Consider the following 16,121-nt stretch of genomic DNA (forward strand, 5'->3'; position numbering starts at 1 on the left):
ATCACTTCTAATTTATTTGACAAAAATAATTGAGGATTTAGATAAACTTGTTATGTTTACTAAATAATTATTACGGTGCTTGTTTGCAAAGTAATATTTGAATAAAAATAGTTAAATAAGAAATCATGCTTTGGTAATACGGATAAAAATTCGTTCAATTGAAAAAAATAAAATAAAATTACTTCATTCATAATTTGAAGGTATGAAGATCAAATAAAGATATCAAAAATCACTACGAAAGTCGGTAAACTACAAAGCCATCTAGTTATGTTTTAAGATCTATGTGACTTAAATTACATTAAAACAAATTTATATTTTTGCCAATTTAATTTTTCATCCGGATTTGTCTGCTTAATACAAAACTAATCTGCAAACAAAAAATATTTCTGTTAATATTTGGAAAGTGAAAAATATAAATACGTTTTTTAAATCAAAATATATATATATATATATATATAGAAATTTCGTAGTGAATGAAATCTTCACAACCACTACATAAACAATTATTATATATTTATCTTAGATAAAATATAATCAAAAGAGTTAGGATTAAACATTATTTCATTTGAACTCGAACTCGAACGAAAATTACATAACAAAAACAAATAATTGTGGAAGATAAGAATTTGTTAACATTTATTTTTGAAGGAATGCTAAGATACTTTAAGTGTATTATTTATTACTATTAAATTTATCAGAATGACGAGTTTAAATTCAAGTATGTCATGCAAAAACATTTTAAAACTGAAAATAGTTGACTTGACCAAAAATAGTATTATAGAAAGCTGTTTTTATTTGTGCGAACAGAAAAAGAACGGACCTGTATACTTTAATATATTAATCGAATAAACTGCCATTGAACGGAATGATTCACTTGACTCACATTTAAGTAACTCTCCCGCATGGAAAAGTACAATTAGTGTTGAAAATTATGTCCCAATAAATTTATAGATCGTTGATTATAAACAACCATTCTTAGCACCATGGAAATAACCGTCACAAAAACTTTTTCATAGAGCAGTACATACAGGATTGGAAAGTCCCCATGGTTCATCGGCCATTACATGAGAGCGATAAAGTAAGTCATAGAAATCCGTGCGATAGTCAAGGATGGCTATAGTGAAGACGTTTCATAATCTGAATAGGCACCGCCCGTTTCTGGTTAGAACTATTCAGATTATGAAACGTCTTCAATGTAACTATCCTTGTCTATCGCACGGATTTCTAAGACTTACTTTATCGCTCTCACGTAACGGCCGATGAACCTTGGGGACTTTCCTAACCTGTATACATATACTTACGTATATTTTATTGTATTGGCAATCCAGCTCCATATAATTTTGCAAATATTTGTTTTTACAAACCATCCAAAAGATTTGTACTGATATTAACAATATTTTTAGAACGCAGTAAAAAATAATAGTAATTTACAAGTTGCGCAAAAACGGATTAAATTTATCTCGGCTAACAATTATAATCAAAATATTATCTCATAATATAATGTACTTGTTTAGAACTACACAAATCTGTAAACATTATATTACTTTAACTTATATGTCTATTCAGAAACAACAGTTAACAAAGGGTTCAAACAAAGTGACTTGATTACTGCTGTTTCTTTCACATCATACTTATCCCTTTGCTGAACAAATATTTAGAATGTGAGCTACTTACAATATACTAGGACAATATTTTTTTAGTTTCTGTTCAGATTTCGTTCTTAAAAAACATGTATTTTTTGATTAAATCAAAAACACAATTCGAAAAACGTTCATTTGACTTTTCGTGATTTAAAATTGTATGAACTACATATTTATCTTTTTCGAATACAAGTTGAAAAACGGTATCAGAAGCAGAGGTACACATCTACTTTCCTGATAAGACATTGCGTAATCAGGTTTGACCCTTGTTCAAATCTCCAGTATCATGCCTCACGGCCATCAAATAAATTAATTCGCAATCAGTTGTGGCGTTCATATACAAATTAAGTTCTGTTGGTGTTACAAGTTTCTGTGATTTTCGAAAATGACGTCGAAGGTACCCTTCATCACCTTCAACAACGGACAAAAGTTTCCCATCTTTGGTTTGGGGACGTGGAAAGTAAGTTTTGTTCTCTCATAATAATTTTGAAATTTTGCGGCAGAATTTGAATATTTTGCCGCCCATTTTTGTTCTCTGTTCAAACACAAATTTAGAAAAATATATAAAATGAATGAAAATATTAAATATTTCAACTATTTTTTCTTTCCCATTAAAAACACCATTAATAAATATTTCTTTTTTAAGTTTTGTGTGTGTCAACATATACAGGGTGTTTGTAAATAAGTGCGAAATATTTTAGGGGCGGTTGCCGAAGTTATTTTTTAAAAAAAGTTCATATAAACGTAGGTCGAAATATGCTTCGTTTCCGAGTGTTTAAATTTTATTTTTTTATTTATTTTTAATAATTATTTTAATAAGAGTTTTAAAGACATTGACTCGAAATTTGAAAAACACTTTGGAGCGATAAATGTACATATATTGGGGTGATCCGAATATTTCTACTTGCACCAGTGACGTTCGTGCGAGAATGCCACAACCTTTTTAATAAAAAAATGGCACGCCACTGACTTTTTCCCGTTTTGATATATTTTTAGAAATCCGTCGTCAGTTCTGAATAAAATTGGCCTCTTCAATTTTTTTGGTAGGATGCACCGTTTTTGAAGAAAAAAATAAAACATTTTATTGCAAGTTGTGTATTTTTAATTTCTGTTGATACATTATCTAGTAGGTTGCTGTCAATATTTCTAGACAACAAACAACCATCAAATTTCAAGTCAATATATTTAAAACTCTTTGAAATAATTAATAAAAATAAAAAATTTAAATTTAAACACTGTATCTCGGAAGCATATTTCGACTTACGTTTATATGAACCTTTTTTCACAAAATAACTTCGGCAACCACCCCCTAATATATTTCACACTTATTTACAAACACCCTGTATAAAGTACCTACATAACCACAATTGTCAACTCTCCCATTTATGAAATATTAAGTAGGTTTTCACAATAACAAAAAAAATATTTTCGATATAAATAAAGTGACTTTTTTGTACATTAAAAAAAGATGTTCTGAATTAAAGTATGTAAGTATTCCAAATTTGAAAACACTGTTTACTTTAATTTTTCGAATTTTGTTGTGATTTTCAGTGATTTATTACAACAAAAAATATCAGAGTGGGTCAATCGTCTTTAAATTTATAAAAATACATACATTTTTATTGTGAATAAATTTCCTTAATTCAATTTTATATAAGTATTTTTTCAGTAATGAAAAAAAGCTACAATTTACTTTTTTATCATACAGGACCGTTTTTTAAAATGCCAAAATTTTATAAAAAAAAAATTTTTTGCTGATACAGTGAACACAGTTTGGGAACACCCCATAGATACATATTAAATACTGGAAAACGAATCAATTACCATATTCAAACCATGTTAATCCACTTAAAACTACATTTGAACACAGAAGCAGAATTTTTAAAAGACTTTTTTCCGTGATATGAAGAATAAAAACGTTTTGCCTCTTCAACTTCAAAATCTTGCTGTTTAACAAAAAATTATAAAAATACACGCTGAAAAGTCTCTTTTTATTAGAAAAAAAAATTGTGGCATTTTGACGAAAATGTGAATTAAGAAAAAACTTATTAGTTTGACTTCATTTGATAGAATTATTAGAAAAAAAATTGAATTTATTCGAATTAGCTTTAAAATAAAGTGAAAATGTACGAACTGTCCAAAAATTATAAATAGTCTACTTTTAGTACGAAGACGAATCATTTAGTGTACTGTTTTCTTTTTGAATACATTTGTCTAAGAACTTTTTCTTTACAGTCTAAACCAGGCGAAGTCAAAGCAGCAGTCAAATATGCCATTAGCGTCGGCTACCGTCACATCGACTGCGCTCACATCTACGAGAATGAACCCGAAATCGGTTTAGCCTTTGCAGAAGTCTTGAACGAAGGCATTGTTAAGAGGGAAGAGTTGTACATTACTAGCAAGCTATGGAACACCATGCACAGGCCTGATTTGGTCGAACCTGCACTCAAGACCACCCTGAAAAACCTGCAGTTAAACTACCTGGACCTGTATCTGATTCATTGGCCCTACGCCTTAAAGGTAAATCATAATTTCGTATATTGAACTTGGTGCCAATTTCTTCAGTTGACACACGCGAATTCCCAAACAATTAGTACAATTCTGTATCATCGGAAAAAATTATCTTAACATCCCACCGTTTTTAGGAAGATGGACCACTGTTCCCAACCAACCCAGATGGGTCACCGACATACAGCGATGTTGACTACGTAGACACATGGAAAGCCATGGAAGAGGTCCAAAAGAAGGGACTCACCAAGTCCATTGGAGTGTCCAACTTTAACAAGAAGCAGTTGGAACGTGTTCTCCAAATCGCCACTATTCCACCAGCAACCAACCAGGCAAGTCTTTGAGTTGATGGTAAATGCCAGCATTGTTTTACAATTCTATTTCTTTGCAGATTGAAGTGCATCCGTACTTGAACCAAAAGAGGTTGATAGAGTTCTGCAAGTCAAAGAACATCGTCATCACGGCCTACAGTCCTCTGGGATCCCCAGACAGGCCATGGGCTAAACCAGATGATCCATTGTTGTTGGATGATCCCAAAATCATTGCACTCGGAAAGAAATACAAAAAGACTCCCGCCCAGGTCGTACTGAAGTACCAAGTGCAAAGGGGTAACATCACCATTCCCAAATCAGTGACCAAATCCAGGATTTTGGAGAACTTCGACATTTGGGACTTCAATCTGACTGCTGAGGATATCGCTCTTCTCGACAGCTTCGACTGCAATGGTAGAATCTGCCCAGCTGACGAGTAAGTTTTTTTTTAAATGTAACGTAAGTAAAATAATTTATTGTTCATTTTTCCAGGGCCTTTTCCCATAAAGACCATCCGTTTTCACGCGATGAATATTAAATATCTGAACAACTACACCACCTTCTGCACGTTTGGAAAAAGTGGTAGTAGAGAATGACTTCTACCCCAACAAAAAAAAAGCCATCAATTAGGAAACTTCCACTCAACATTTGCAACGCACTTTCGCCTTCATTTTGCAATATTCAAATTTATTGTTATAATTTATGTTTCACGCATAAATTCAACAAATTGATTGTACTGTGTACTGTTAATAAATTTTTTGTTTTATAAATCTACGCTTTATTATGTTTCTTTTATTTGGATAATCTTAAGGTAAAACAACAATTATATGTTTAATAATGCGTAAATATTTCCAAATATTTAACCAATGAAAAAAATATTTGTAAAAAATTATTTAACAAAGTCTCCACGAACTCCATTGATGGATATCTGCGAAACCGCTTTTTTAAATTGTGTTGGTGTGATACGGGCCGTGGAGCCTACCAAGATAAAATATTTTCAAGGTCATAGTACTTCCCGTTATACTTAAAGTCGATACTAACTTTCTTATTTTAAATGGAACCCCCTGTATAATATTGCATTTCTGGAAAGAGCATTTATTTTTAAGTTGAACACATATGGCACACTCCATACTTAGGATTGACCGTTTCCGAGATATTTTGATTTTTAGGTAAAAATTTAGTCTGTCAGCAAAATTTAGTTTTTCCGGAAACACAGGTTTATTTTTTTTGTGCGAATTGAATATTTTGTAGAGGAAGATCTAATTTATCGGATTTGACATGAAAAATTTCCAGTTTTTATAGAAGGTGGCCAAAGAAAAAGGATCGAATATGAAATTCAGAAAACTAAATTTGCCTAAAAATCAAAATATCTCGGAAACGGTCAATCCTAAGTATGGAGTGTGCTATATGTTTTCAACTTAAACATAAATGCTCGTTCCAAGAATGCAATAATATATAGGGGGTTTAATTTAAAATAAGAAAGTTGGTATCGATTACCGGTATAACCGGAAGTACGATGACCTTGAAAATATTTTCCCCGATATCCATCGATGGAGTTCGTGGTGAGACACCCTGTATAGTTATAACTATCTTTTTAAACACTGTGTTTAGTTTGTGAATTTCGGTGTTAATGACCTCTTACATAGACGTAGTTTTTAGGTGAACTACATAGTATTAATACGCCTGATGAAATGCAACAATAGGGCACTAGGCAGTCAAAAACAAAAGATCAGCGTTTATTACGCGAAACGAGAATGACCCGATATGTCACCGCTTGATTTTATTATACTTGTTTTAGTTTTCAGTTTATCGGTTTACGAAAAGATGCTGCGTGAAGTATCAGTTTTTTGGTACGGCGTGTTTTTGTGTCCTCATTGTTAAATTTATGCTTCACAGATAAAAAAATTGAATAAGAATAAAACAGATTAGATTTGGCAACAGTGCATACTGTAGCTTGCGCTGGCTTTTAGAGCGAGCATTATTTGAGGTTACACTAGTGGCGGGGTATGAAAACCTCGAAACAGGTAAAAAAGTTTCCACGACGTTGTGATATGTCTCAAAAGATAGCTCCTATACAGAGAGATTCACAAACGGTGACCAAAAATGAAACCACGTATTCTTTGGTGAATTTTAAGGGGTCTTTCGTATAAAGTTTTTATCTAGGACGCTTCATTAACAAGATATAGGGTGTTAAACTTAAAAAAAATAATTTTAATTTTTTTAAATAATTTAAAAACTAGTAAGTGAAATAGTTTGAAATTGGGCACATGTATTTATGTAAAGATTGTCCAAAATCTGAGGCCTTTTTCTAAAATTTAGATGCTCTAGTAGCGGTGGCATATATTTTTAAATAAAATACAGTTATAGAGTCTTTTAATTTACTTACTTGTTTTAAAATATAATATGTAATTTAATGTTAAAGAATAATACTATTATGCATATTACATCCAAAAACTCGATTCTCATTAAAATAAACTTTATAGGTACATCAAAAATGTAATTTCTTGATTTTTTTTACATAAAAATATTGTTTTTTAAGAAAATTGTTTATACCATTGTCAATAATTATTTCTCGAAAAAATGCGAAAAAAAATTAAATTAATTAATAATTATTAATACAGCTAAAAAACTCCATTTTTGATCATTTTTACATTATAATCATTGTTTAAACAATGATCTTGCTGTTTTAAACCGATACTTTTTAGGAAATATTATTTCTTTTTGTCTAAACTAACGATTAAAGCAAGTTTCAATCTGAAACGAATTACCTTTTGATTTACATGTATTACAAATTTCACTTACTGGTCTATTATGTCTAAGTTTTTTAAGATCTGACTGAAATTAAGACAATATGAATAAGTTTTTTAAATAAAAAAGATATATCATAATGTCTGAGAGAACGAAATTTTCAAAACCGCTGCATAAACATTTATTATATATTTATTTTAGATAGACTATGATCAAAATAGTTAGAATTAAAGACTATTTCGTTTGAAGTCGAACTGGTGAAACTTGCATAATAAACACAAATAGTTGTGGAAGATAAAAATTGTTTGTTCACATTTATCTTTAAAAGAATGCTAAGATACTTTAAGTGTAGTAGTTTTTATTATTATTAAATTTGGAGAGGCGATTTTAAAATCAAGTATGTCTAGCAAATACATTTTAACTGAAAATAGTATTTTGGAAAGCATTTATTATTTGTGCTAACGGAAAAAAACGGTCCTGTATATTTTACTCTACCGGTACAAACAGTCATTGTATGGAATGTTCACGTGACGTACTATTGCAAATTACGTCCCAATAGATTTATCAGTAGCTGATGATAAACAAAGCATATAGTACCATGAAGAAAACCATCTCAAAAACTTGTTCATAGAACAGTACATATGTACTTTGGTATATTTTATTGTATTCGAAATCCAGCTGCATGATTTAGTAAATATTTGTTTTCACAAACCATCCAAAAGACTTGTGCTGAAATTAGCAATATTTTCAGAACTGTATTCATAGTATAACAAATAACATTTCACATGTTGTGTAATGATGGGTTAAATTCCTCTCGGCTAATAATTATAATCAAAATGTTATCTAATAATGTACTTGTTTAGAACAGCACAAATCTGTAAGCATTATATACTTTAACTTCTATATCTAATCAGAAAAGCATTTTTTTAAATTTCCGGAGTACCCCTAAAAAGGATTTATAAAAAATTAATATAAGGAAAGTACAGTGCAAATAAATTACTAAATGACGTGCTATTTCTCTCATATAATATTTATCCCTTTGCAGAACGAATATTTAACATGTAAAGTCAGGACCGTACTTAGAAATATAACATAAATTTTAATATATTAAATATCAGTTCATTGTTATAAAAATGAAGTAACTACGTATTTCTGCGAATTTATGAGGGACAGCGAGGGAATAAAAAAACAGAAAAGATGTAAAATTATAAGCGTACCTAGAATTTTCTTTTTCTAAGCTATGTGGTTACATTTTTAATTTATTTATTATTTTTTCGGAATAATGTTCTGAATGATAATACAATATGAAAATAGAGAATATAATATTGTTAGTTTCTGTTTAAATTAGTTCTTAAAAAATAGAAATTTTACGTTTAGATCAAAAGCACATTCAAAATACACACAATCCGAAAAACAGTGTTTATTTAACTTTTCCTCACGTAAAATATATAAACTATGTCTTTTTGAAATAGATAGAATGTATCATCCGACACAGTATCATTGTCAGAAGCAGAGGTAGGTACACATCTAGTTTCCTGATAAGGTGTTGCCCAATCAGGTCCGACCCTGTTCAAATCTCCAGTGTCATGCGTGAGAGACTCACGGCCATCAAATAAATTAGTCTGCAAAGAGCTGTTGCGTTCATATACAAATTAAGTTTCGTTGGTGATACAAGTTTCAGTGATTTTCTAAAATGGCATCAAAGGTACCCTTCGTCACCTTCAACAACGGACAAAAGTTCCCCATTTTCGGTTTGGGAACGTGGAAGGTAAGTTTGTTCTGTCATAATTACTTTGAAATTTAAATATTTTGCCGCTCGTTTCTGGTTCGTGCTGTAGCGCTTAGTGGAAATTTGACCTTGGATTTTGATGTGATTTACATTCGAAAATTTTGTACAGTAACAATTTGTCATTGTTCCAAAACAAACATTTATTTGAAGCAAATGAAAACACTGTTATTACATGCTTCAACTATTTTTTCTTACCCATTAAAAACATCGTTAATAAATAAAATTTTTATGACTGGGTTAAGCTAAATAATGTTTATTATACCTTTTGATACTATAATACTGGAATGAGGCATACGTAACTTTATCGGAAAACAGATGTTTCCTGTATAATGAAACATAATGTTACACAGAAATAATAAGAAAAAATGCACATAGTACTCATCGAACAACAATTATTTATTATGTATTATATAATCAAAATCAAATCTTTATTACACCTTTCAACAATTTTAAAATATCTCTAATGACCGCCTTATCAAATTTATATTGTGTCGGTACTCATTTTCGGGATTAACTATAGATAATAATAACAGCCTAAAATGATAAATTACGTATGTACATACTTTAGCAAAAAATAATTCAATGTGAGTTCTGATATCTTTTTTTTTTAGATAAATTCATAGTCATACATGAAGTGTGTTTAATTTTACAGTGTGAAATATAACATTAAATATAAATGCAAATGCAAAAAAGAAACTTTAATAAATGTTTGTATAACGTTGTTTATACAAGGTGATTCACAAATGATGACCCACTGGAGCACGTAAATTTTAGGAAAAGCCCTCAGATTTTGGACAAAGTTTACATAAATACATGTGCCCAATATCAAATTATTTCGCTTACTAGTTTTTAAATTATTTTAAAAAATTAAAAATATTTTTTGAAGTTTAACACCCTGTATCTTTTTAACGAAGCGCCCTAGATAAAAACTGTACAGGAAAGACCTCCCCTTAAAATTCACCAAAGAATACGAGGTTTCGTTTTTGGTCACCATTTGTGAATCACCCTGTAAATAAGGTGTTGGAAACTACTAGGTCAACCCGTTAACCACATATTCTTTGGACTAAAATAATGGAACTTTTCTTGTCACTTTTCATTTCACAGCCCCATTTTCAAAATAGTGTCAAAATTAAAATTTAAAAAATGATTTTTATTGATTGTAGATATATTTATTTGAAATCGGTACACGTTTTGTGTAATTTTGGTTTAAAATATATGACGCGAACGGAGGAGAGGGGGGTCGCAGTACCCATGGACCTCCTATATTTTTTTTTGAGTACGCCTATGCTTTACACAAAAAGTGTGTCGACGTAAGATCAAAATATGTGCTAAATTTTAAATAATCACCGGAGTTATCGATAAACATCATTTTTTAATTTTTAATTTTGTATTTTGAATTTGGGGCTCCGAAATGAAAAGTGACATAAGAAAGTCCCATTATTTTAGTCCAAAGAAACTGCTTGACCTATTAATTTGTAACACCTTGTATAAAAACTAATTACACGTACAAAATAATATAGAAGGAAGACCGCTTCTTTGAAAAATGATGCTACTTATACAACTCTAGCACTCAAAATTTGCTGACCTAATTTATCCTTCAAACATTGCAACCTGATAATATTGCAACGTAAAAATTAAATAATAATAACAGTTACGTTGTTTCATAATTTAGTAATTCGTTTTGTGGAAATGCACCTTCGAGTCGAAGCAATAATAATAATAATAATTTAATCGGATAATAATTTGTTGTTAAGTGTTATTTGTTGCAGATTTATATAGATCGGAAAAATAAATAATGTACACTATGCTAAGTGTTTGTATAAATAATAGTAAAATATTCCATCAAGGTTAACTTATCCACAAAGGTTCAGTCGACTTTAATTGTCCATAATAGTAGACATAATTTTAATATGGGAACATATACTGTACAGGAAGGGCGATCTACTTATAATAAACATCAAGAAAAATGTTGAGATATTATTTATACGATTCTTTTCTGTATATCTAATGGAGCTATGTACTTTTTTCTTAATTTCATTTTTTCGGAGAAATACCACTGAAGGTTACTTCTAACGAAATACTTTGTATATTTTTACGACACTAATTTTCTATTCTCATTGCCTTTCCAAAAATATATTCTGTATGAAAATTACTTTTCTTAAGTACAGTGTGTCCACGGACAGAGCTGAAAAGATGGAATACTTTTTTATTTTTCGTTTTATGATAAAGTCATTCTTGTAAAAAAGTTATATTGTGTTAAAGTATATAAAAATGTAACATACTTTATTTATGAAAAATTGAGTAGATCACGACAAGAACAAAATAATAATTTTCTAAAGTTGTTCAGTTTGAAAATTTTCCAAATTTTATTGTTTTTTTTTAATTAGTTACTTCATTCTTTATAAATGCCGTTTCTGTAAATTGAGAAAATCCAGTGATTTATTACAATAAAAAATGTCAAAGTAGGCTGATTATCGTCAAATTTGTACATGGACATGTATTTTTATTGTGATTAACACAATTTTTTAATACATTATTTGAAAAAAGACATTTTACCTATACAGGGAATATTTGTTTTTGCTTCTGACAAAGTCTGCTTATTTTTTCAGAAATAAAAATATGATACAAATTACTTTTTTATCGTATAGGACCTCTTACGAAAATGCCACAACTTTAACTTAAAAATTGTTTGTTATTGATACAGTTAAGACTATTTGGGGACACCCTGTACATTAGATTGTATCAAAAAACGACTATTTCAAAAGTGAACATTAGTTCAGGATGTCGAAAAAATCCTGTTAAAATTTGATAATCTCAATTTTTTAAACAAATTTTCAGTTTTTGATTATATTCTACTGAGAAATGAGGATTAATAAATATCTAACTAAAGATTCTTCAAGAATTTCGAAAACTATGTGAGAGATAATTCGAGGGAAATAAAACGATCTACAAAAAAGGTCCTTTGACGTTTTGCGATAAGTTTGTTAGTTTCACGGAAAAAGTAGAAAATCTTGAAAGAGTAGATTTATCATAAAATGATAAGAGACCTTTTTTATAGCACGTTCAGTTCCCTACAGAAATAAATTTTGGTCTTATTAGTACACCTATCCGTAGACAAGTTATAAAATTCCAAATTAAAAAAAAATCCCTCGTTATTTAAATAGGAAATAGAAAATCGCGTTAATGCAACTCTTAATATTAATATTAAGAGCCCAAATTTCAACAGGATTATTTTTTCAACATCATGAACTATATTTTCGATCTCACTTTTGAAAAAATATTGTAAATTTTTTGATACAGACTACTGTACATAGTAAATGCTGAAAAACGATTTGGTTTTTATTTATTCTTTTTGTTTGCACAGTGTATTATTCAATTCCTTTGAAAGCATATTTAAAAATATATAGATTTTATTTGAACTAGATTAAAACAAAGCAAAGATGTTCAAAGTGTCAAATAATTCTAAATAATCTACCTTTAGTACGAAGACAAATCAAATTAGTTCTTAGTTTTTCTTGCCTTTTCGAATCGATCTGTCTAAGAATATAATTTTTTCAGTCCAAACCCGGCGAAGTCAAAGAAGCTGTCAAATACGCCATTAGCATCGGCTACCGTCACATCGACTGCGCTCACATCTACGAAAATGAACCCGAAATCGGTTCGGCCCTATCAGAAGTCTTTAAGGAAGGCATTGTTAAGAGGGAGGAGTTGTATATTACAAGCAAGCTATGGAACACCATGCACAGGCCCGATTTGGTCGAACCTGCCATCAAGACTACCCTGAAAAACTTGCAATTGGAGTACCTGGATCTGTATCTGATCCACTGGCCATTCGCCTTAAAGGTAACAGTCTTAATTTTGTATACGACAAGTAGTTCACTTATCCCTGATTGGAAGAATTTTGCTCAACCCACTTTGTTTTTTTTTTGTATTAGGAAGAAGGTGCTTTGTTCCCAACCAACCCAGATGGTACAACAGCGTACAGCGATGTTGACTACTTGGACACATGGAAGGCCATGGAAGCAGTCCAAAAGAAGGGACTCACTAAATCCATTGGAGTGTCCAACTTTAACAAGAAGCAGTTGGAACGCCTTCTCCAAAACTCCACCATTCCACCAGCAACCAACCAAGTAAGTATTTGGGTTGACGGAAAATGCGAGCATCGTTCCTCAATTCTAAATTCTTTCCAGATTGAAGTGCACCCTTACTTGAATCAAAAGAAGCTGATCGACTACTGTACCTCAAAGAAAATCGTCATCACGGCTTACAGTCCTTTGGGTTCCCCTGACAGGCCATGGGCTAAACCAGGTGACCCACAGTTGTTGGATGACCCCAAAATCGTTGCACTCGGCAAAAAATACAAAAAGACTCCCGCCCAGGTCGTACTGAAGTACCAAGTGCAGAGGGGTAACATCACCATTCCCAAATCAGTGACCAAATCCAGGATTTTGCAGAACTTCGACATTTGGGACTTCAATCTGACTGCTGAGGATATCGCTCTTCTCGACAGCTTCGACTGCAATGGTAGAATCTGTCCATATGACGAGTAAGTTTTTTAAAATTTAAAATGCAATTAAAATTAATTGTTAACTATTTTTTTTTCAGTGCCTTTTCCCACAAGGACCACCCTTTTTCACGCGATGAATATTAAGTATCTGGACATCTACAACACCTTCTACACGTTTGGAAAAAGTGGTAGTAGAGAATGACTCCTGCCCCAACAAAACCCCATCAATTAGGAAATTTCCACTCAACAATTGCAACGCACCATCGCCTTCATTTTGCAATTTTGCAATATTCAAATTTATTGTTATAATTTTTATTTCACGCATAGATACGACAAATTGATTGTACTGTTAATAAAATTTTTGTTTTATAAATCTGTTTTATTGTTTTTTTTTATTTAAATAATCTTAAGGTAAAACAATAATTATTTATTGATAAACGTTTAAATAAATATTTTCAAATAATGAAAGGGATTAATAAATATTTGTAAAAAGTTATTTTTAAATATGCCTAAAGTGAGTATCAAATTAAATTTGAATGTATATTTTCTATTTTATTTTCAAATTTTACTATTCACAGAACTTTTGCTGCAATGGAAAATATTTTGTAAAAATATACAAACAATATTTTTAAAGTAATTATTTATGGCTCTTTTTAAAATTATATAATAAAAAATAAATAAAAACAATCACTAACCTGAGATTTGAAATGTTGTTTAGACATTTCAAGTTTTTAACCAAAACTATCTGTTAGTATTTTTTTAAACACTGGGTTTGGTGTGTGAAACTCTGTGTTAATGGCCTCTTACATTGACCTAGTTTAGGTGAACTACATACTATTAATCCACTTGATAAGATATGACAACAGGGTGCTAGGTGGGTAAAAACAAATGGCCAACGTTGATTAGGAAAAACAAGATTGGCCGATTGAGGTTAACTGCCACTGGAGCATGTAAATTTTAGGAAAGGCCCTCAGATTTTGGACAATATTTACATAAATACATGTATCAAATTATTTCACTTACTTACTAGTTTTTAAATTATTAAAAAATATATATATATATATATATTTCTTTTTAACGAAGCGTCCTAGATAAAAACTTTATAGGAAAGATTTCCCTTAAAATTCACCAAAGAATACGAGGTTTGGTCACCATTTGTGAATCACCCTGTATTTGTATACACAATTCTATATTATTTGATTGATTGTCTATAGGCAACCAACAGAGCAGAATTTATGTTTTGCCAAAACGAACACGAACATATTTCACCTGTTAAACTACGAAATAGAACAGTGGCAAATAATAATTATTAGTGGTAATAGCAATTATAATAAAATGTTTATGAATGAAACAATTATTTTGTTATAAGGTAGGTATTGAAACTACCAACAATTATTATCATTATCGGCAGTTATGACAACACTGAACACTATACAGATAAAAGTGTTAGTCATTTTTTAACTCGTATTTTAATTGTTCCTTTGTACGACACAGCAACGCAAATATACTTAAACAAATGCATTGTAACTATGCCAGTAATTTAATTTTATTGCTCATGGGTTAATGCGAAGGAAAATAATTTGCGATAAAATACCAGCTTGTGAAGGTTGTATGTAACTCCTTTGATTGCCGAACAGAAATCTTGTAGTAATATCAATAATTTGTCGTTAGGCAAATTATATCTCTTCTCTCTTCTGTGTCTAAAAAACTAGTCGAGAATTACACATAATTTCCCTGTTCCTGTGCATTGTGTTTGCCAAGAACAAATCATAATTATTTCAAATACAAGCAGATGTCCAATTTTCCTCTTATTAGATCGATAGTAATTTCCGTCTAGATTTTAAAATTTTAATGGCAATTATATTCAATTGCGTGCAGCTTCATAATGTTTAGTACTAATTTTTTATGATAATTCAATTATGCAAATTGTTTTTTCTTCCTTAAAAATTGAAATGATAAATAGGTATGGCAACATAAAAAATATTAATTTACCACAAAATAACCCGTTAAAAACCTGAATGTTGACAATAGTGAGAGTTTATTTTTAGTGTTTAATTTTAGTGTAACCAAATAATTATGGCCTTAATTGAACAGGTATTTCGAACAAATACACCAGTGTAGCTACCGCAAAAAAAAATTGTACGGCTTTGTATGATTCGCCCTTTTGACCAAGCCGGTACTGGCCCATTTAATTATTTCGTTTCAGTGGCGAAATTCCTGGAATGTTATTTTCGAAGAAAGACAAACAAAGTCTTAGACAACTATTGTCTTATTTTTTGTGGTTTGTCTGTTCCTGTACTACATAGGTACTACATTTTTATTGTATTTCAAAGATTTAAAACGCTCATATGACTTGGATGGAAAGTTGGAATATTCAGTAAATATCAAAAGACTGCATCTGAAACATCCCGTGTCAAAAGAGAACGCTTCGTAAAAAGTCTACAGTGCGGTGACTCATTTTCCTGTGGAAAAATACTGGAACGATTAACCTTCAACCTTATACGCGACGGTAATGGTTCAGAAAATTTAGGGTCCAATATATTTTATTACTTCAAAGATATTTCCTGCTGCTAAACACAAACATCCGCTGATGTATACCAAGAGATAAAGAATTAAAT

General features: G+C 30.6%; 2 protein-coding genes across 2 annotated transcripts; both read left to right on the top strand.

Annotated features, from left to right (window-relative positions):
• Positions 1 to 1,887: 1,887 nt before the first annotated feature.
• LOC108903579 (alcohol dehydrogenase [NADP(+)]-like) lies at positions 1,888 to 5,177 on the top strand. The gene is made up of 5 exons (XM_018705808.1): positions 1,888 to 2,100; positions 3,876 to 4,160; positions 4,286 to 4,480; positions 4,540 to 4,895; positions 4,952 to 5,177. The coding sequence occupies exons 1-5, from the start codon at positions 2,026 to 2,028 to the stop codon at positions 4,995 to 4,997; spliced, it is 957 nt and encodes a 318-aa protein (XP_018561324.1). The 5' UTR covers positions 1,888 to 2,025; the 3' UTR covers positions 4,998 to 5,177.
• A 3,616-nt stretch (positions 5,178 to 8,793) lies between these two features.
• On the top strand, positions 8,794 to 13,880 carry LOC108903590 (aldose reductase). Its single transcript, XM_018705820.1, has 5 exons — positions 8,794 to 8,975; positions 12,555 to 12,839; positions 12,932 to 13,126; positions 13,187 to 13,542; positions 13,602 to 13,880. Exons 1-5 carry the CDS (start codon positions 8,901 to 8,903, stop codon positions 13,645 to 13,647), a joined length of 957 nt encoding a protein of 318 aa, XP_018561336.1. The 5' UTR covers positions 8,794 to 8,900; the 3' UTR covers positions 13,648 to 13,880.
• The last annotated feature ends 2,241 nt before the right edge of the window (positions 13,881 to 16,121 follow it).

Source organism: Anoplophora glabripennis, unplaced genomic scaffold (genome assembly GCF_000390285.2).
Source record: "Anoplophora glabripennis isolate ALB-LARVAE unplaced genomic scaffold, Agla_2.0 scaffold10, whole genome shotgun sequence".
In the NCBI taxonomy this organism is placed as follows: Eukaryota; Metazoa; Arthropoda; class Insecta; order Coleoptera; family Cerambycidae; genus Anoplophora; species Anoplophora glabripennis.